The sequence below is a fragment of the Molossus molossus genome, unplaced genomic scaffold (assembly GCF_014108415.1).
Source record: "Molossus molossus isolate mMolMol1 unplaced genomic scaffold, mMolMol1.p scaffold_m16_p_15, whole genome shotgun sequence".
NCBI classification, from domain to species: domain Eukaryota; kingdom Metazoa; phylum Chordata; class Mammalia; order Chiroptera; family Molossidae; genus Molossus; species Molossus molossus.
Window position 1 is genome coordinate 13867025 of NW_023425350.1, and position 22514 is coordinate 13889538.

General features: G+C 37.1%; 1 protein-coding gene across 14 annotated transcripts in view; it reads right to left on the reverse strand.

The window, feature by feature from the left end:
- Positions 1-3135: 3135 nt before the first annotated feature.
- ATAD2B (ATPase family AAA domain containing 2B) overlaps positions 3136-22514 on the reverse strand; it is a 135466-nt gene continuing 116087 nt past the window's right edge. For 12 of the 14 annotated variants that reach the window (XM_036263616.1, XM_036263614.1, XM_036263609.1 and 9 more), the window contains 6 exons: positions 19037-19159; positions 15675-15812; positions 10907-11590; positions 8246-8373; positions 7575-7703; positions 3136-5491 (listed from right to left, as the gene is read on the reverse strand). In XM_036263616.1, the coding sequence (XP_036119509.1) occupies positions 5450-5491; positions 7575-7703; positions 8246-8373; positions 10907-11590; positions 15675-15812; positions 19037-19159 (1244 nt within the window). In that variant the 3' untranslated portion in view covers positions 3136-5449. The remainder of the gene's footprint in view (positions 5492-7574; positions 7704-8245; positions 8374-10906; positions 11591-15674; positions 15813-19036; positions 19160-22514) is intronic. The other 2 variants (XM_036263615.1, XM_036263608.1) reach the window with 1 other exon arrangement.

Consider the following 22514-nt stretch of genomic DNA (forward strand, 5'->3'; position numbering starts at 1 on the left):
TGTAATAAAAGGGTCCCAAGCCCTGGCCGGTTAGAGCATCGGCCCGCAAACCAGAGAGTCCCGGGTTTGGTTCCCACTGGGGGTAGGTACCTCGGTTGCAGTTTGTCCCCAGCCCCAGTTGGGGTCATGTGGGTGGCAACCACTCGATGTGTCTCTCTCACGTCAATGTTTCTCCCTCTCTCTTCCTCCCTCTCTCCCTCTCACTCTGAGGATAAAAGCAAAAATGTCCTCAGGTGAGGATAACAAAAAAAAGAGTTCCAAGAAACCACAAAAGAGTTTTGGTAAAGTGGGGTTAGACTCTAGAAAAGCCAAAGAGGCAAAGGGCAAATAAAAGGTCAACTCTCTCTGAAACCTCTCATTCTCCCCATTTCTAAACAGAGTAAATCTGTTCCCTTCTCAGAACTCCAAACAACACCGTGTTCCTTCTGCTGCAGCCCTCACCCCGTGGAATCGTGACCTACTGGTTGGTACAGGGACCAGCCTCCCCTAGCAGCAACTTACAGGCAGAGACGATGCCATCTACGTATCACATATGCCTAGCACCAAGCCTAGGACATAAAAGACATATGACTGTGTGTTTAACAGAGGGAATTTATATATTTTTAAAAGTCAATAGATAATTTTGCAGGTGTTAGGGCACAGGGATAACATTAAGTAGCTATTTAAAGATAGCTTCTCACTGTACTGTAATTTTGAGTCCAGTGGAAACTAAAGCTAGAAAAATAAATCCAACTTCATCTCCAGAGCCCTAAAAATCTTACTGAGATTCAAATAAACTCCTTATCTAAACATTCAAATAAAATTTTTCAAATGTTTCCCAGGTTTATCATTGCCAGTCTTTTGATATACAGGCAGACCTCATTCTATTGCGCTTTGCTTTATTGCTTTGTGAATACTGCTTTGCAGATACTGCATTTTTCACAAATTGAATGTGAGACCCTCCACCAGTAAAAAGATTACACCTCACGGAAGGCTCAGATGATGGTTAGCGTTTTTAGCAAGAAAGCATTTTAAAATATGTTTTTATTGAGTGTATGTGTTTTTGAGAGAGAGAGAGAGGAAGGGAGGGGGAAAGAGAGAAACATCGATGTGAGAGAGAGTGATATAGATCAGTGGCCTCCCATATACACCCTACCAGGGATCAAGCCCGCAACCTGGGCATGTCCTCTGACCCAGAATCAAACTGGCAACCGTTCAGTGCACAGGACGACATTCAACCAATTGAGCCACACCAGTCAGGGTACCAATATTTTTAAATTAAGATATGTACATTGTTATTTTATGACATAATGCTAGTGTACACTACATAGACCACAGTATATATTGTATAACATAACTTTCTATGTGCTGGGAAAACAAAAAATTCATGTGCCTCATTTTCCTGCAATACTGGCTTTATTGCAATGGTCTGGAACGGAACCACAATATCTCCAAGGTATCCCTGTATACAGTCAGAAGTAAAAATTATACAATCTGCAAAAATAAAATAAAAAGTCTTATTCAAACTCAACCAGTTCCTTTTCACTGTGATTAAAAGGAAAGTAAAAATGTATATTGAGCAGCCTTGGGACAGAAAAAGGTTTCATCGTAGACAGCAGAAACATGTGCAGTCTAAAGCCAGAACATTCTATTCCCTCGAGGAAACAAGCCCTTCAAATTCTGGTATGAAATCTCTCTCCATAGCTAAATCCCATGTACTGTTCAAAGTATACCGATAACTATGTGATGACCAGAGGAAAAACACTATAAGTAAACGACATTACCCAATTGTCTATTTGTAGCATACTCTTTCAATTAGAAAAACAGATTTTAGAAGTAACCCATTTGCTTCTATACAACAACTTTTAGACAATCTTCAACTTAAATTAAACCACGCTTTCTCAACACAAAAATCTTTTAGCTAAAATATATTGAGGGCTACTAAAACCTAAAAGAAACATAACAGAAATGTTTGGATGCTTGATAAAATATCAATTGCCCAACACACAGGAACCCAGCTAGAAAAGTTGTACTCCATTTGAAGCCAGCAGTGATCATAATTAAGCTACAGAAAGACATATTTTTCTTGTCATCTTTATTCAAGTATTTCACAGCAGTTATATTACAAATTACAGTAAATGTTCAAAATTCCAGAATTCAAAAATTAAATAATTTACTTCAAACTAATGTAAAATGAAGTCAATGCAAAACATCAATTTAACACAATTCTAAATTAAACTACAAACCCAAAAATAGACCATAGTGATGGAGTCTACTTAAATCTACAAAGTAGACACACATGAATGAAACCAAAGAGGACTCCCAAAGTCTAAATAACCAAATGTACAAAATACAAAAGATGCAGGTACAAGCCCAAATTCAAGCTTACAATGTGATTACAAATAATAATTATAACAACAATGGCATTCAGCTACGGGACCTGACACTGACGATACTGAATAGCACCATAGCTGAACCAACTTAATCAAAAAGTGGGAAGATATATATTACCAGCCCACTCCCTAAAAATAAAATCCAGTAAACCTACAAATACATTGGCATATGAGAAAAATCAAGTCATAAAAGGACATAAAACAAAACAAAATTAATCACAGGTGAGATTCAAGCTCAAAAAACACAATTAATTCCACAGCCATCAGTTTCAATCTTAGTGCGGTTCCCTCTCTTCAAACAGCTCCCACGGTCCCCACAGCTGAGCATTAGCTATTGTTGGGCTGTGCTGCGATACACATTTTACTGATCTGAGAGCAAGGTTTTACACAGGAGCTCATCATTTATAATGCTCACAATAGGAAATAAGAACAGAGGTCAATTTGTACATATTTTTGCCAATGCTATACAGCAAAAATTAAGAATTTACAGAAAGGTAAACAAAACCGCGTCCACTTGAATAATTTCACAAGCTGCTTTAATCTATAGAACCACCAGGCATCTGTAAAATAAGCACAACTGGGATAGTGTGTTTCTTTGGGGGGAAGAAAGGGCTGGAGGAGTTGGTACAATTTCAGCTCATTTTTCTCCCCTTGGCATTTGATTGGCTTTCTCTTTAAGACCTAAACTGTTCAAAGTGGCAGTTCCTATCATACGAGGTTGCCTCCTATTCTCCATCTATACTAAGGTTAAAGTTTGTAAAAATTTGATCTTTCGGAAGCATTTTAATGCTGAACATAAATAAACTTCCCTTGTCAACTCACTGATGGCTAAAATCTTAAAAACTTGTACAAATTTAGTAACCTACTAATAACATGTGCGTTTTTATTTTTCCTTTCACAAGTGCTGCTGTTACTTGAACAGAATGCTTCTGAATTAGAGTAACTGGAATAAATATTTAAAAAAAAATAGTGCAGCAAGAACCTGAGACTTGCAAAAAACCCTTTTACCAGAAACTTGCTACAAAAAATCTGCTACATCTTATTTCTTCATCAAATCTTTAAATTCTGTAACAATTTCCATCAAAATACAAAATGCTAATGTATTAGACAGCAAAATAGTCTGAACTGGTATGATGGTAATAAATACTAAAGAAAACATGATAATCCTCCCAATAATCAAATTAGAGGTTTCAAATAACCTCCCCTTTAAAATGGTTCATTGTTAATCGCACTTGCCCACCTTAAAAATACAGTGTGTCTACATGGGTAGCATCTTGAATTATATGACTAACTGAATATTATGAAACTTTTAGACTAGGTATATAGAAAACAAGTGGCATTTTTCAAAAATTAAGCAGGATTTAGAAGGCGTAAAATGCTCGTGTAAATGCAAAGCACTTGGGATTACTGCAGTAGCCCATGGCCAGAGTGCTCTCTGCGCTGGCACCCAGCACACTGCACACAGCCAGACGGGAGACAAGTACCTTAGCTTCAGCATGTAAACGGCGGCAGAGTGATTACAGGACTCTGTAAACACTGTTGGTAACTAAAAGACAAAAAGCTGAGGTAGCTCAGTATCTCTGCAGTAGTCCAAGACCATTTGCTCTAATTAAAACCCAAACTACATGTGTTGCATATATTGGAGAGACACATCTGCAGCTAATAGCTACAATGAATGAAGATAGCAAGCCAATGTGTCAAAATTTTCTACTTTTCTTGCTTAAAAATCATCTGATAAAAAAATGTCACTGCATTCCCTTTGCCTCTTTGCAACTGCCTAGACTGTGTCTCCAAACTTGTAGAAAGTTTGTAAAACTAGTAACCCATAATTAATTTTAGGTTAAGTACAACTCACAGAAATCACTCAACAAGATCCAAAACGAGTTCCAATCAAAATGAACAATTGTGAAAAGGTTAAGTTTATGGTAAGAGATTTAAACATTTAACACTGTTTTTTAAAGGACCATACCAGAGGCTCACTTGAAACTATGCATATAGAAAATGAATTTTGTGGAGCTTCTGACAAATTCCTCTCTTTTCTGTCCATTTGGCAAGCCCTGGCTTTAAAACAAAACAGTAACAATTTATTATACATGAAAATCATTCTTCTCTGGGAACTCAAACATGAATAACTAGTAAATTACCACTGGCAGAAGAAAGAATGTCTACTATCTATTTATTTTCTGGTCATTAAGGTCAGCAATACCAAAAAGTACGTGGGTTTTTTGGTGGACCTGTGGATTATTTTTGTTGTTGTTCTACTACGTGTTTTTAAAACAGAAATAGACCATTCAGGAAAACTTACCTTTTAAATATATTATGTGGCATACCACATACTTTGATTGAGTTTTTAAAACAAGATAGGCATTTTATACCAAAACACTGGTCGCCTCTTAATGACACAGGGTATCAAACTTATTTTTAAGGTTGTGACCAAAGAAAACATTCTAATTCATTTGCTACAAACAAGCCCATCCTTTTGTTTAGCCTTATCTTTCTCAAATGAATAAAAAGGCACATTAAAGGCAGTTCTAAAGAGCCAAATCTAATTTCATCCAGTTTCTTCAGTTTCCCATCAGAGTATACCATAGCCAATTCTTAAACAGGTTTCAGTCCATTACCCAGAGGAAAAAATAGAAACAAATATGATAAAAGGGGTAGAAAAGAGAAAAAATAGAACGGTTGCCCACTGTTTAAACAATTCAATAGTTAGAACTGCCCGTCCAGTTTCCTGTGTTTGCTGGTCCGCTCCCTAAGAGAGAGGTCTCCAAAAGAGACTGCACGAAAAGGAGCAGAAGTGAGCAGTTTCTGTAGCACCAAAATCTCCAATCTGTGGGGTCGTATTTTTTACTTGTGGAAAATACAACATGTTTCTGAAGTTCTGTTTGGTTCTTGTAGGCTGGTTGGTTTCAGGTACCTGAGACAATAGCACCAAATTCAACAGAGAGAAAGAACGAGTGAGCGAGCACTGTACACCAGGGCTCTGCACGTAATTGGTGCAACTTGAAATTGAATGGCTCAGAAGACTGCTCTGTCAGGAGCAGATTGGAGAGGATAAACCACTCATCTTGAAAAGTTCATAGGAATGTCTCAAACGTATGAACTGTTCTTTCCATTTCCTATAAGGGAAAAAAAAGTACATGTCATCTATTAAAGGAAAGATGAATTATTATGGGAAATTCACTTTAGATTAATTTTTTAAAGAAAGATTTTTAGATACACGTTAAACTTTAAGTATTTTCTGATTACAATACCATAACTACTTTGTAAGACTATCTTCCCTAGACACTTCCAAATGCCTCCCATTTTATATTTAGGCTTATAAGGATGACGCTAGTAACACTCAGTGAGTACTTACTATGCCAGATATTGTACTAAGAAATTTATATGTACAGATAACTTGTCAGCTAATAAATAGCAGAGTCAGGATGTGAACACAGGTAGCCTCACTCCAGAGCCTGAGCTCTTCCTTACTCATTACATTCGACTAACTCTCAAAGCAAAATGAATGCATTAAGTACAGTAAAACTTGTACCAGAAGAATAATACACCCTGATCCCACTGCTATTTACTCCAACTAGAGCTGGGGAAGCCAGGAGTCACTGCCATCACCACCACCAGGAATGCCACAGACTGATGACTGAGCTATAGATCCCTCTAAAGAAGACCCCTAGATAACAGGGTTCTGAGTGCCATACTGAAAGATGTTTCACTGCTGAAGAGTATCCAATGCTTCCCAGCCAATCAAATGTCAATGTGAACAAAGAAGTTCTAAAATGGGAAAAAAGTAAAGAACTCTACCTCACACATTTCATTCTGATGGGAAAATATCAAATATATCTAAGACATTTGGTTTTCCACCTCCAATGATATACTCTACATTCTGTAGAATAGGCTATATGAACAGATTATCATCTATCAAAAAGTTCTTCTACATGAATAATCAAAATCACTCCTGTTAAACATTTCATCATATATTGCTGGGTAGGAAAAAAGCCAGATTATAAAACAGAATATACAATATGATCCCAATTTAAAAATCTATATACACATATTTACACACGTCATGTACATCTAGACATTTTTAAAGGACAGAGATTATTCCAAAAGATTAACACTGTCTATGTTTCCTCTAGGTGGGAGAGTATGGGTGATGTTTTTACTTTCTCACTTGTGCTTTCCTATTATTTCTATATATTGTATAATGACAATATAGATTTGTAAAAACGTGACTCATAAAAATGTGATTACAATTTTTAAATGCTCTCTTATTTTGATTCAAGTCTAATCAATATTTCTTATTAAACATGGAAAATAATCACATCCTTTATATATAAATCTTTAATATATTAGAAATGCTCATTGAGAGCAGGGGCTTTGTCTTAATCATTTTTTGCATCCTAAACACCAAGCACAGTATCCAGAACTGTAGGTCCTTAACAAATATATAACTAGACCACTAGATAAACAAACTAACAGGCACGTGAGCAAAAACAGTCTAAGTCACGTGGCCATTTAGTGAGTAGACAGAGATTACATGTGCTCAGATGACCTCAAAAAGCAGAAGTGTGGCTTCATGATGTAAATTATATGAACGGTGATATAAACTCATATTTATAAGGAAGCACTTTCTTATGGCCCGAAGTTGTTTAGAAATGGAATAGTTTACCTCTAAAGTGTCTAAGCAAAAGGATTACCACTCCTTCACATGGCTCTTTTACAGAACTACATCTGATTAAATGAGATGACTTTAAAGTTTTCTTCCAACCATTAATTGGGTGGCCAATAGGTCTCGTTGCCCATGCCAAGTCCTTTCAACCAGCGGTAGTAGCTGTCTAAGGGAGCAGTGGTAAACACTGAGAGGCCACGCTACATACAACAGGCCTCAGTGAGACACCTACTCAGTGGTATCAGTAATAAGCAAAGGAGGGGAGAACTGTCACGTGCTATTTTGTGTATCTGTCAACCCAGAACCATGAATTTCTGTATTTTGATAAACAAAAAATCCCAGATTATTTCTGTCCTGAGACAAAATAGAGCGAAAGACTTTGTTCTTCAAATTATAACTCTTAATGATTCTTCTAATCTTAACTCTTCAAAACATTCTTCAGTTACACAGTAAAACCTACAGACTAAAATAACTTTCATTAGGACAAGTAAAAGCACATACTTGTTTGTTCTACAGATGAACCAAACACTTACCTCTACAAGCTGTGATTTGTCATAATCTTTGCGATGACGATAGATGCACTGACTAAGAAGAGAATATAATCTTTCAAGCTGATCAACTGCTAGATTGTTGCTTTTATCTACCAACAAATCAAGCAATTTCTAAGAAAAATCAGAAGAAGAAAAAAATAAAGTTTGATTTCACTATTCAAATAGAAACAGTTATTTTCAATGCTAGGCAACAGACACAACAGGCTATAGTGTTACTGTGACACTGAGTTTAGAAGATTCTAGGGCTTAGTTTATTACCAAGACAATTCTCATATTTCTAAACCCCACAAAGCACACATAACTTTTTTTTTTTTTTAATCTTCATTCAAGGATATGTGTTTTTTTTATCAACTCTTAAAGAGAGAGAAAGGGAGGGAGGGGGGAGAGAGTGAGAGAGAGAAAAACATCAATCAGTTGCCTCCTATAGGTGCCCCGACTAGGGATACAACCTGCAACCTTTTGGTGTATGAAACAACATTCCAATCAACTGAACCACCTAGCCAGGGCCATAACTCTTTTGTACTAGAAGCCCTAAAGTACATATATTCCTAGTTAAAGCAAAAGATTATCAAAACTAGTTTTATTCAGTTGTCTACAAAACATTCAAATCTCTTTCCATTCATTTAAAACTGACTGGAAATAGCTAAACTTACCTTCAATCTTGCATGATCAACTATAAGAGGGGGCACAGGCTCAGACGGCTCTTCTGGAACCAGTTCCAGGGTCGTTGTTTTTGCCTGCTCTAAAATTAACTTACGATATTTCTTTACTTTAGAAGCACCTGCAATTGAGAAAGAAAGAATACACTGCAGCAAGTAAAAGTTAAGAAAAATCAGACTTACACAACTATAAGTTCATTTATCTATCATAAATCCTTTTTGGAATAAGACTGCATTCTTTAAATGATAAATGATTTTTTTTTTTAAGAATAAGTAACCCAAATTAACTCAATTCTGAAAGCCAATTCATACTAGAAAAGCATCTAAATAAATATACCCACTAAAAGAAAGATAAAAGCAATCATTCCCTCTAAGCACTAATAAAACAGCCTTCACTCTCTTTGTGATAGGCCCCATTTTAAAATTTGGAACTTTCAGAACTGGAAAGGAGGCAACCGAGAAAAGAAGACCTAACACAAAGTGAGGCCAACCTATCTATATATCCTGCCTCCTAATGTAAAACATTTTCCTCAATGTCAACGGAAATGTCTTATTTTTCTCTATTACACTGCCTAAAATTCTATTATAAATTGATCTGGGTTATAACATTTTTTTAAAAAAAATTTAGACCCATTAAAGGTCTAATAGGGCTAGTGATCTCTCCTAGCTCAGAGTGAATTAGTATAATCTAATTACTTTCCTTCCAATATCTTGCTGATAGAACATACTGGAAAAAAAATTAAAAATTTGAGGTGGCTGAGCATAATTTGACAGCACCAGGTGTTTCCGGGGGTAGAGAGGGTAGGTAGACCATTGAGTCCTGTGCTCCCCTAAGTAGGAGTACTCTCAGAGGAGGCGCAGAGGGAACACATAGACACACTTAGACTATCTCAGAACTTTGTACAGGACCTGGTCTGTGTCAGTGACACCTAGGAGAACTTTCCTCCTCCCTCCTACATCAGTCCTCTTATTCCCAAGTCTTTAAACAATTTCTTCTCATCAATGCCTGCTATATAAATAAGAACCAAAATATTGCCTTCAAAAACATAGTCCACAATACATCAGAGAAATTTTACATTTCAGACAGCCTTTAAAATGAAAGCCTTAATTTAAAGTTCAATTAACATATGCTAGGAGTTTTGTTAAGACCGTACTGATACTCATTACTACATCCATTGGCTTCTAGAGGCCTGAAAACTTCTGTTAGGAACCATTGTGTTAGGTAACACTACCCGACAGTTACAAATGAGAACTTTAGCTAAAGCTTGTACACAATGAATATCTTTAACACTTTCATATCACAAACTGAACATAATATTCATTTAAACCTTTTCTGCAAGCTTACTAAAATCTCACAGCAAAGTAACATTAAAAAAGAATCCTCCCCCATACCCACTCTGCCACATCACACAGATTTCTCCCTTTTTCCCATTCATTACTTAATCTTAGCTTAACACATTTTAAAAATTCTGTCTATATGATAGCCCAGAATAAATACAGCTCTTAAAACTACTTTCCATTATTAAATATAAAAGAAATTATTTAGGAATAGTATTTAAGAATAGTACATCTCTCTTTATCCATTAAAGAATTCTAAGACTTTGAATAGTATCTTCCTACTTCCTAATTCTGCTAGAGGGCTCAAAAAACTGGCAGCAAAAACCTTTTCCCACCTAACCCAAATCCCAGGCTAAAGCGTACATTCCACACAATTTAGAGAGCACAATTTGTAGACACAATGTCAAGATAGCCTAGTATAAGAGTGCCTGTTTAGGAAGAAAATGCATGTAGAACAGGGTAGATCTCTAACTCATCCCATCCCACTACGGGCTAAAGAATAATGATAAACAAAGCAGGGCTAGAAATCCTCCACTCCCCCATTCTGCTGCTTCTTAAAAGAATCACGCGGCCACAGGAAGTCAGGAGCTGGCAGAGTGCTCTCCCTGGAAGAAAAAGGTTCTTGACAGCGAGGGTTCTGCTGCTTTCCTCTACCAGTGGCCCTACAAAGCAATGGAGTCTCTTAGGCTAAACATCCCTCATATTCAACTACCAGTGAATGCCTGGAATGAATATACCCCAGAATATGCCAGGAGAGGATATTAACATTCATGACATACATAATCCCTGCAGTGACACCATTCTCAAGTTTAATTTAAACGATGAAAAAACAGGGTTGGAGAGTGTAAGTAACTAGCTCAAAGTATACATGAGTATAATGAACAGGAGTGGTAATTTACTGTGGTCCATATCACTCCAATATACCACATTGCTGTAGTAGTAGCCAAGTCTTCTCAGACCACCCCCACCCCCACTCTGTCCCAGTAATTATTTTGTTAGAACTCCATCTTCTTAACCCCTGTGGATGCTCTCAACATTTAGTCATAAATCCATTAGGAAAGGGATGATAATCAGGTGGGAGGCAGAAGTGTAAGCGGCCAGGAAAGCAAAGCATTCTGGACCATAAACCCTCAGAAATATTCACCAAAATTTAGTATATATGTGTATACTTTTCAAGGGAAAGGGGATGAAAACTTTAACAGATTGTCAAAGGGGTATAGTTACTTGGCAACTATTATTTGAGGACTGGACAAAATATGCAATTAATTAACTATGAAGTTTAAGGCTTCAGAAGATTTATTAAAATATTATCTCTACCTTCTTTATCCAGTTCTGCATCTTTAACCTCCACATCGGGGCCAGGTTCTAACTTCTCATTATTGCTACATTCCAGTGCTTCTACTTTGTCAGGATCATCTCCATGACTTTCATTCGAAGTTTCTGGTTTTTCTTTTGCCTGGTCCTCCAGAAGAATCTTCTGTTCAGAGCTACATTTGTCCCCATTACTACAGAAAGGAGCTACTTCAGCTTTGCCGTTCGGACACTCCAGAGCTGGGAGTCCTTCAAAACTGTCAGTGGAGGCCTCACCATTTAGACAGCTTCCTTTAAGGAAAGGCTCTTTCCTAGAAATCTGCTCTGGATTTAGAGAGCTGCTGCTGTTGACGAGTAGAGACTCATTTGAACTTTCCTCTTCAGTAGACGCAAAGTTCTCTTTTGTGCCCGTTCCACTGTTAAGCCTCTGCCCCTGGTCCATGTCCATGATGTCACATGACGATTCGTCGTTGGTCATAGATAAGTCTCCAGTCTCCTCTCCGTTTTCTTCATGGCAGTCAGTGCTTACCTCAAACTCTCCATTCTCTAGCAATTTCCTGCCCTCTGTATGATTCTCATAGTCTGCAAATTTGGTGTCCTCTTCATCTTTTTTTAAATTATTGACTTTCCTTTTCTTAATAATTCCTTTACCCCACTGTGATCGTCGCCTCGATTTTCTCCGAACTCGAACTATTTTACAAGGAAGGAAAAAAGATATGTAGAACTTGGAGTGCAATACTTGTTTTACAAATGTATATTAACTAAGACTCAAAAGAAAGTAAACCCATACCAGTGTGACACACAAGCAAAAACTACTTAGCTCTTGACATCCATGCTGACTAATCCTCACAACTACAAGTAGAATGGATATAAAGTCAGGGATGAACTCTGAAGAAAAAAATTTGTTAAATGTATTTCCTATTTATTACCCAGTATTCTTTTTTTTTTTCTTTTTCCCTTCCTATTATCCTAGATTTCACTTAATAGCTGCTTCTAATTCCTAGCATCCAGGGGCCAAGCATATAACATACACATTTAGAAACTGGAAGGTTTGGAGTGAGAGCCCTGAATTTCCACCAGGAATGCACATGCTTTGCTACCAAGGTAACCCAAAAGCACATAAACCATGAAAAGAAATAAAGCATGATCCAGTATATCAAGACAGAATAGTTACAGGTATCCCCACAAAGAACTCTCCACTGCCTCTCCTTCAGAAGACAGAATAACCCACAACTAATATGGTCATGGACAGAAGCCCCAGAAGGTTATATGGACAATCTGGTTAGCCAACTATCAGCCTCCTCTACCACAAACGGTTCACCAAGCAGCATCAATTTCTTGCAAAGTTATCAAAGTGGCAACACTACCACTAACAAAACACTGAAAATAAAGTTTCGTCAGTTGTGTGAAAAGAAAGACCTACCAAAGTTATAGGGACTATACTCTTAGATGCTAGAAACTATCATGAGCTTTATGAGTAGACAGCTGGTACTTCCAGGTAATAACGGGCCCAGGAATCTTTAATTTCCCATATATGCAAGTCTACCCCACTTTCCCTTAAATAAGAAAAAAGTTAACTCTTATTTTGCAATTTGGGACAGATGCATAAAAAAACTTAAATATAAAAGTTATTAAAGCAAACCAGCTAAACTAAACACTTATCATTTCTGGTGTCTAAAACCAAATTCTAAATATTAGTTTGTTGAAAGCCATCAGGGTAAAAATAATTCATTTTTTCCAAGGCTATAACCTGGCAAATGTCAAGGTTATAAAAGTAATGTCAAGTCTGACTTAACTCCTTAAAAGATAATATCTTTTTTAATATATAAAAGTTGAAAAGCTTCCGTGGTTAAAACATTTTTAAAAAGTAATACAGCCCTGGCTGGTTTGGCTCAGCAGTTAGAGCGTCGGCCTGCGGACCAGAGAGTCCCAGGTTCGGTTCTTGCTAGGGGCACGTACCAAAAAAAAAGTAATACAAATATCAGATCACTAAGTGTAGACTGTTAAATCCAGTTTAAAAATTGCTTTTGTAAGAAAAATTGAAGAGAATATGATCTTAGGACAACCTTTGTTTCTTATATTCTACTACTTAATATGAACCGTATGATCTATCAACAGTATATAGTGTATTTCCATACTTTCTTCATCCTTTCATCTTTAATCAGAACTGAGTCTCTGTAAAAACACTAAGGTAGTCACAAGAAATTAACAAATTTTGATATATATATTAGTCTTCTTCCTTATCTAAGAATAAATCTACTAAAGGTTTCTGAAATCATTTCAAAAATTCAAGTTAGTCACTTGGCTCAAAATATATTTTACCTTCAAAACTGTAATATCATTAGAATCATCTCTCCATTCCTTTACACCTGTTAATTTCTGTTTACAATTTACAGTTACAGGGTAAATGGAGAAGAAAATTCTGTATTAGTCTACTGTTAAAAGCTGTACACAGGCTAAAGTGATGGACATTCATAAGCATTCCATTAACTATATGAAAAACCAATCCAGTCCACATTACAAATTAAAGAAAAATATTTAGCTTGCTCTTTCTCTAAAAGGTGGAACTGTTAGGTCTTTATTACCTAACAGGTCACTCCTGACACTGTACACTCACTTATTCTCCAACCATGTAACCAAAAATACAAATGGTTCCCCTCTTCTTTCCTCATTAAGCCATGGAACTCCAGAGCAAGAGGCAGAACTCTGCTAAGTCAAGAGCCAGCCCAATTACTTGACATGTACAAAGTACACTAAGCAAAGGCCAGAAACCCTACTGAGGCAAGTTTACTGCTAACACTTTCATCCAGTTAAGAACAGGGAAAATGTTCTCATTTAAAGGGAGATCAAATTATAGAAAATTTCCCCCTCCTTCTAACAGTTAGTATGATTTTAGTAAAATAAGAGAAATATAAGCTGGTCTACAAGAATAGGGATTTTTGTTTCAGTCACCGCTGGATCTCCATAGCACCTAGTATGTGGTAGGGTATATATTTATACTACTTCCTTTTTCAGGGATGTTAGTGTGAAAAGCCCTTTTAGAGGCATAATCTTTAGAGTCAATTTTTACAGCATCTCTGAGCTTGTTTCCAAAACTAAGACCTTAGGAAAGCAACTCTACCTCAGGGACAACTGGATTTATGATTTAATGTAAAACAGACACATGATGAGTCCCAGATGCCATCTACTGGTAAGAGAAAACAAAACTCATTTGTAAAGTAACGTTTTAATATTTAAAGGAACTTAAACTGCTTAAAGTCAATATTCAACTTATTTTAGTCAGTAAATAGTTGTATCAGGTGCAGAGACTATATAGCCCTGGCCGGTTTGGCTCAGCGGTTAGAGCGTCGGCCTGCGGTACAGAGGTGCAGAGACTATAAAGGAGTTTAAATTTTAAATTAGAGTGTTGGGTTACATACTCCACGTCATGATCTGAGGTACAACTAAGCCAAATAACTTTAATCAGTTTCATAGAACTAAATGCATCACTAAGTCCTTCAAATTTTCTCATATAGCAATGCCTTATCCCAGAGGACAAGCTAAAACACCGGTATGGCCCACTCGTGCAGATTCAATGCCACGGGTGAAAGAACATGTTAAGGCCAGCTTTCTGACAGCTGAAGTAGTGTGACCACCTTCGCACCAGAACAGCACATAGCTTCCAACGATGGCTCTCTTCAGTGAAACATATATACTGTATTAGAAAGATGCTATGTTTATGAACATTTGTCTTTTAGAAATTTTATAGATCACCTTGGGGAAAAAAATGAAGAAAACCTAAACACTGAATATTCCCCCTCTAAATATCTCTTAAATACAACTAGATAAAAAGCTGTACAGCCCTGGCTGGTTTGGCTCAGCGGTTAGAGCGTCAGCGGTTAGAGTGGTTAGTGGTCCAGAGAGACCTGGGTTCGGTTCCCGCTAAGGGCATGTACCTCGATTGCAGTTTGTCCCCGGCCCTGGTTGGTCGTGCAGGTGGCAGCCACTCGATGTGTCCCTTTCATGTTGATGTTTCTCTCTCTTCCTCTCTCTCCCTCCCACTCTATCTGAACAAAAAATGGAAAAATGTCGAGTGAGGATAAAAAAAAAAAAGGCTGTACAGATTTTTCTGAGAACAAAATATTCTCAGAAAAATCAACTTCTTGTTGTCAAATCAGCTACTCTCTTCAGCCAGTTTCCATTTTCACCATAAAGACAACATCCTGCCCAGCCAGTGTGGCTCAGTGGTTGAGCTTCGACCCATGCACCAAGAGGTCACCGGTTTGATTCCCAATCAGGACACATGCCCAAGTTGTGGGCCCAATCCCCAGTGAGGGACACGCAGGAGGCAGCCAATCGATGTGTTCTTTCTCAGATGTTTCTATCTCTCTCTCTCTCTCTCTCTCCCTTCCTCTCTCTCTAAAATCAATAAAGAAAAAATATTTTAAAAAGACAACATCCTGCACAACATACAGCAAGGGGTTGGAGACAGGTGGATAAAAAATCTATTGGCTTCACATCTCTATCCAAATACCAACGTTTAAAACTAAAAATATTCAAAACTAGTTCAATTACAATAGCAAGTACTGAATGGGTATAGAAAAAATCAAATAAGGTTAAAGAAATACACTTCTGATTCAGCCCCTTACCCCACAAACTCTTCACCTCTAAAAAGAGAGAAGATTAAAAGAGCTACGGGAAAACACAGCACTTTGCTTTGCGTACCCAGTGCCTGAGAAATCTGCATCATTCTCAGTTGTTCCCACTGCTGGATAACATGATCTCAAATACTCACACGCACATTTATTTGCAGAGTTGTGCCAAGCATCCACTGGATTTCTTTGTTTGTGCCGAAATGCCTCTTCAACTCTAGTTTCTGTCTTCCGAGCTCCAGTACCATGAGGATTTATTTGTTCTGCCGTTACTGATAAGCCTGCAAGCAGAAGATAAGCAACACCTATTTAAATATTCCCATAAACCAACAAGGTTTAAAAAAAAATGTGAAATACAGAACTGAGTTTTAAAGTCATTAATTATACTTGGACAGTTTGTAATTTGGGTGAAAATGGTATCTTTTGTTTTAAGATGGGAAGAAAACTAGATATAAAATCATAAAAATAAAATAACCTAGCAGGCGCTTCTTATACTTAAAAAGGGACAGATTTCACATTTTTATGACTGTGGAGCCATAAGATTATATATTGTCCAAAAGTTATGATTTCTACCATCTTAGAGTGTGTAAGTGTTTATTGGGCCAGGAAACCCCACTCACATGAACTGTTTCCACCTGACATTAGCTGCCTGTCACATCACACTGCATTGATCTTCATAAGAGTAACCATTCCAACTCAATTTTCACTAAATTTCTTTGTTCAATTTGATACATAAATGTTGTTTCCCAGGGTTGTCTCCGGAATTCCTTTTCTTCTCACTCCAATCGACACCTTCCACCACAAAGTATCGTTCAGCCTTCAGCTTCTACTACCATAACTCCCAAGTCCACATCTTAAGCCCAAACATCTCCTGAGCTTTTCTCATCCATATATTCAACTGCCTATTTGATATCTTCAACTGGATACGCTAAAGATAGATCAAATCATCTTTCCCCACAAAAAAACCTGTTCCCCCTTGTATAGTCCCTCTCTCAGTGGTATTAGCATCTACTAAGTCATTACACCAGTAACATGGCCAATGTTGACTCTCACTTCCCTTCACAATGCCCTTCACCTCTGCAGCCTCATCTCTTACATCAATTCTATCTTCATCCCCATTTCACTAATTAAAACTCTGGACTACTCCAACAGTTTTTACCCCCAACAGTTTTAGTAAGGTACAATTTACATAACATAAAAATCACTCATTTTAGCTTGGCCAGTGTGGCTCAGAGGTTGAGCATCAACCCATGCACTGGGTTCAATTCCCAGTCAGGGCACATGCCCAGGTTGTGGGGGTTATGCAGGCGATGGCCAATTAATGTTCTCTCTCATCGATGTTTCTCTCTATCTCTCTCCTTTCCCCTCTCTAAAATCAATAAAGAAAAAATACTAGAAAAAAATCACTAATTTTAAGCTTACATTTAAATGATTTTTAGTAAATTTACAGCACTGTGCAATCACCACAGCAAACCAATTTAGCTAACAATCTCAGGCAACAACTAATCCACTTTTTGTCTCTACAGGTTTGCCGTTTTGTGAGCATTTTTAATAAGTGGAATCGTACAATATGTGGTCTTTTCTGACTGAATTCTTTCACTTAAGAATGTTTCTGAATTTCATCTATGTTGTAGCATGGATATATCAGTACTCTGTTCCTTTTTATGGCTGAGCAGTATGCCATTGTATGACATACCCTGTTTTGCTTACCCATTCACCAGCTGACAGACATTTGGGTTGTTTCCATATTTCAGTTGTTGTGAATAATGCTGCTAAGTACATTCCTGCATAAGTCTTTATATAGGCATATGTTTTCATTTCTCTTGAGTAGATTCTTAGGAGAAGAATCACTGGGTTGTATGGTAAATGTTATGTTTAACTTTTTTAAACTGCTAAACTGTTTTCTAAACTGGCTCCCACGTTTTTAAACTGGTCTCTCATCTTCCTACCATCCACACTGAGACCTTGCTATTTCCTGCTGCCAAAGCAATTTACCAGTCATTCTGCTGCTTAAAATACTTCAATGACACCTACTATGGTAATTGTTCTCAAACTTTAGCATATATAGAAACCTCTTGATTAGTTTGTTCAAGTGCAGAGTTCTCAGATAATCTAATTCACTAGGACTAAGCCGATGTGGGTAATAGATGCACCATTTTGAAAAACGCTGGTCTGTAGGATAAAGTTCAAGCTCCTCAGCAAGGCACTGATTCACCAAGTATTCACAGAAAACCTGTTATATACTAGACCCAGTTCTAGGGACTGCAGAAAAGCTATGAACAAGTCCTTCACAGCACTAAATAAGGAAGGGAGAGACAACAAAAACAACAAAATGTCTAATTAGATTAGGTGGCCAGAAAAGGCCTCTCTAAAGAAGCAGAAGAAAAGCTTCTTCATTATTTCAGTGGCCTGGACCCAGCTCATCTCTTGAGATCTATTTCTCACCATCCTGTACATCTTTAGCAATACCAAATAGTTTGCAGTTCTAATATACCACGTGATTTCACATCTCTGTGCCTTTCTACATTGTTTGCTGTATAGAAAGTTGCTGTTTGTTATTGTTTGCTATGCTTACAAATCCTCCTCCTTCGCTGTCACCACCACCTTTCCCAACTCCACCAGAGACAACACTCCTTTCTCCTTCCCTAAACTCTGATCAAAATGCTGGGTCCCCTACAAGGAGGTCTCTGCCCTGAGCTATAAATACTCTTCGACCAGTGCAAATACCACACTGTACTTGGTTTGTTTTGCATTTCACTCTCTCTCCTACTGAAGTGTGAGTTCCTCAAGGACAAGATTTTTTAGTGATGAACAAACCACATTTGCTAATTCTGTGTTTATATTAACAAAATTGCCCATAAACTTCACTAGGAAAAAAAGTACCAGTACAGGGTATAAACTCATAAAAAATAAACCCTCTTCAGATATAAAAGCCCATCTAAATCCATTAAAAGAACAAAAATCAATAATTAACAAAGATAAATTCCTGCAAAAGATATTTCAGTAAGAAGTACTTTATTTCAACAATTTGCATTGTTGCACTAAAACTTTCCCAGGAAGTTAACATTTTTAAATATTTTGAGAATTTGCATGACACATATCAGTATCAGAAATTAAGTAAAAGCTGTGCCTCAAAATACATTATTTTCACAATACCAGGACACAAGAACACTAAAGTGACATTCAATGACTCTTGGTCTTTATTTTTTTATTATTATTATTTTTTTATCCTCACCAGAGGACATTTTTGCATTTATCTTCAGATAGAGCGGGAGAAAGAGAGGAAGAAAGAGAGAGAGAAACAGCGATGTGAGAGAGACACACTGAATGGCTGCCACCCTCATGACCCCAACTGGGGCCAGGGACGAACTACAACCGAGGTATATGCCCTTAGCAGGAACCGAACCCAGGACTCTCCAGTCCCTGGGCTGACACTCTAACCACTGAGCCCAACTGGCCAGGGCGACTCTTGGTCTTTAGTAGCAAGTTCATTTCTATAACTTACCTCTTTTTATCCTTGCTTCCTTAATTTCTTCACAGAGTTTATTAAATTCTGGATCCAGTTCAGCTGCAATGATGGCGTGTGCAGTGTCCTTCAGGGTACAAGCCCTGTGCCTAATTATTTTATCTGTTAAAAATGAAATAACATTAACAAAGGGCATTTTAAAAAGAGAAGTAAATGAATACAAACATTTAAATAACACTGCAAAAAAACATTTCTAGGTGAGAAGTTAATTTAATTGATGAATAAAAAATAAATATAATAAGCTACTCAATCAAGTTGATAATTCTCTGAAAACTATACTTTTAGAACTTCAAAGTACTAAGGCTATTTAACAAATCATTACCTCAAAGATATAAGGCTTTATTTTATATTTTTTATAACGAAAGTGTATGATTTTCAATAAAAATGTTTAAAAGATTTAGGATATTTACCATATGCCCAACACCAGAGTTCCTATAGATGGATACTGAGAATTCAGAAATTCTTACATAATTTTCTCCATAACTGAAAAGTGGTCAATAGTGTGCTAAAGAATATAATAATCCTAAATAAGGGTGACCTTTAAAAACCATGACAGTAACAGACAAACACAGCAAGTCACTCTAAGCTAAAGAATGCAAGATGATATAAAAATTGTAGGTAGATTCAGGAGAGAAATACCCTTCTGGTAAACTAAACCTAAATGGTATTAAAAGAAGGTTCTCAGTTTTACACTAATCCAAAAGTCCTCATTCATAAACAAAACAATGTAAACACTGCCCCCTAGAGCTGTGCAGCTCCAAGATAGTAAAAGCCAAATAAATATAGCAAAGGCTCTTATTTTCTAACAGTATCAAAAACTGGAACCCAAAGTCTCAAAATAATATCTGCCTTTCCATCTCTATTAAAAACAAAAAGTATAAAGATAAAGAAATTTTATGTATAATTTTCCTATCAGACAGTCATAGCTCATTGTGGAAATCTTACAAAAACAAACATGCAGTACTCGAAAGGCAACCATTGGTGTATTTCCTTCCGATACATTTTCTCTAAACACTCATTCAATAAAGATTGATGGTCAACTGTACCAGGAACTAAGTCAAATGATGTGTACATAGTGGTGAACAAAACAGATATGTCTCCCCTCTCCAGGAACTTTTTGGACTAGTACAGTAAAGAGGTATTCACCAAATAATCTCTCAGACACACATATAAACACCTCCCCCAACTCTCACCCCAAATCCCCTGAATAACAGCTACAATAAAAACCTACAGGGTAATGGTGTGAGTGCCAACTGAGACTGGGCAGGTCAGGAAAAGCCTCTGAAACAGTGGCATGTAAGCTGAGATTTTAATATACATTGGAGTAGCCACTGACAGAGTAGAGAAAAACCAAGGCAGGTTCAGAAAATACTATGAGAAAGTTCTGAAGTACAAAGATCTTAAAAGATTTCAAGAAAATGAAAGATAGCTTAGAAGACAATAAGCAAAAGGCAAACAGGAATCTGACCATAGTTAGAAGCTTTTAGATTTTATACTAAGAGCAATAAAAAGTCATTGAAAATATCTGAGCAGAGAAGTAACATGATTTAAATGAATATTTTCAAAATACCTTTGAGTTTAACTGTATATCTCTCTAGCTCCTTGCAGTTCTATCAGTTTTTGCTTAATGAATTTTAAAGCTCTGTTATTAGAGGCATAAATGTTTGCAACTGTTATATCTACTTGATCATTATGAAATAACCCTCTTTATCCTAGGTAACATTCTTTGGTCTGAATTCTACGTTGATATTTATATAACCCATACCAGCTTTCCTTTGCTTGGTATTAGAATATATCTTTTTCATACTTCTCTTTTAACCTATTTGTACCTTTATATTTAAAGTAGGTTTCTTGTAAAAGAGCCTCATTGGCGCAGCAGGTAGTGTGTCAGTCTCATTCAGTGGGTTTCTTGTAAGCAGCATAAGGTGGGGTCTTTGCTTTTTTATCCAATCTGATAATCTCTGCCTTTATTTCAGATGTGTAGGCCAGGGGTCAGCAAGTTTTTCGGTATAGGACCAGAGTAAATATCTTATATTTCACAGGCCATAGGGTCTCTGGGAAGTACTCAAAGTTGCCCTTGTAGCATAAAGGCAGTCACAGACAATACATAAACAAATGTATTCATGGCTGTGTTCCTATTTTAAAAACTTCATTTATAAAACCAGGCAGCCATTTTGCTATCCCTGGTTTAGACCATTTAGTGTTTTTTCTTTAATTTTTATTGAATTTATTGGGGGTGACACTGGTTTATAAAATTATATAGGCTTCAAGTGTACAATTCTGTAATACATCATCTGTATATTGTCTTGTGTGTTCACCATCTAGTCTCCTTCCATCAACATTTATCCCCCCCAACCGTCTTCTACCTCCTTCCACCCCCCTTTCCCTTTTTCAATCACGATAATTTTATGTGTCTGTGAGTTGTGGTTTTTTCCTCTTTTCCTTACTCCCTTCACTTTTTTCACCCAGTACCCCAACCCAATTTCTAATAGCTGTCAGTCTGTTCTTTGTATCTATGAGTCTTTTTCTATTTTGTTTGTTAGCTTATTTTGTTCATTAGATTCCACATGTAAGTGAAATCACATGGTAATTGTCTTTCTCTGATTGGCTTATTTCACTTCGCATAATACTCTCCAGGTTCATCCACGCTGTCGCAAAAGGTAAGATTTTCTTGCTTTTAATAGCCTAGTAGTAGTATTCCACTGTGTAAATGTACCATGGCTTTTCTATCCACTCACCTACTGATGGGTACGTGGGCAGCTTCCAAATCTTGGCTATTGTAAATAATGCTGTAATGAACATAGGGATGCATATATTCTTTTGAATTCGTGTTTTGGGCTTTTTCAGATATATTCCCAGAAGTGGAATCGCTGGGTCATGAGGCAGTTCCATTTTTAATTTTTTGAGGAAACACTCTACTATTTTCCACAGTGGCGGCAGCAGTCTGCATTACCACCAACAGTGCTCGAGGATCCCTTTTCTCCACACCCTTGCCAATGCTTGATGTTTGTTGATTTATTGATGATTGTCATTCTGACAGGTGTGAGGTTTTAATGTATTTATCTGATGATTAGTGACACTGAGCATCTTTTCATGTTTGCTGGCCATCTGCATGTCCTCTTTGGAGAAGTGTCAATTCAGGTCCCTTGCCCATTTTTTTGTTGTTGTTTTTTGTTAATCCTAACCTGAGGATATTTTTTCATTGATTTTTAGATAGAGTGGAATGGAGGGAGGGAGGGAGAGAAGGAGGGAGAGAGAAAGAAACATCAATGTGAGAGAGAAAAACATCAATGTGAGAGAGAAAAACATCAATGTGAGAGAGACATATCGACTGGTTGCCTCCTGCATGACCAGAGCCAGGAATCAAACCTGCAACCCAGTTACGTGCCCTTGACTGGGAATAGAACCCATGACCCTTTAGTTCACAGGCCGATGCTCTAACCACATGGCCAGGGCA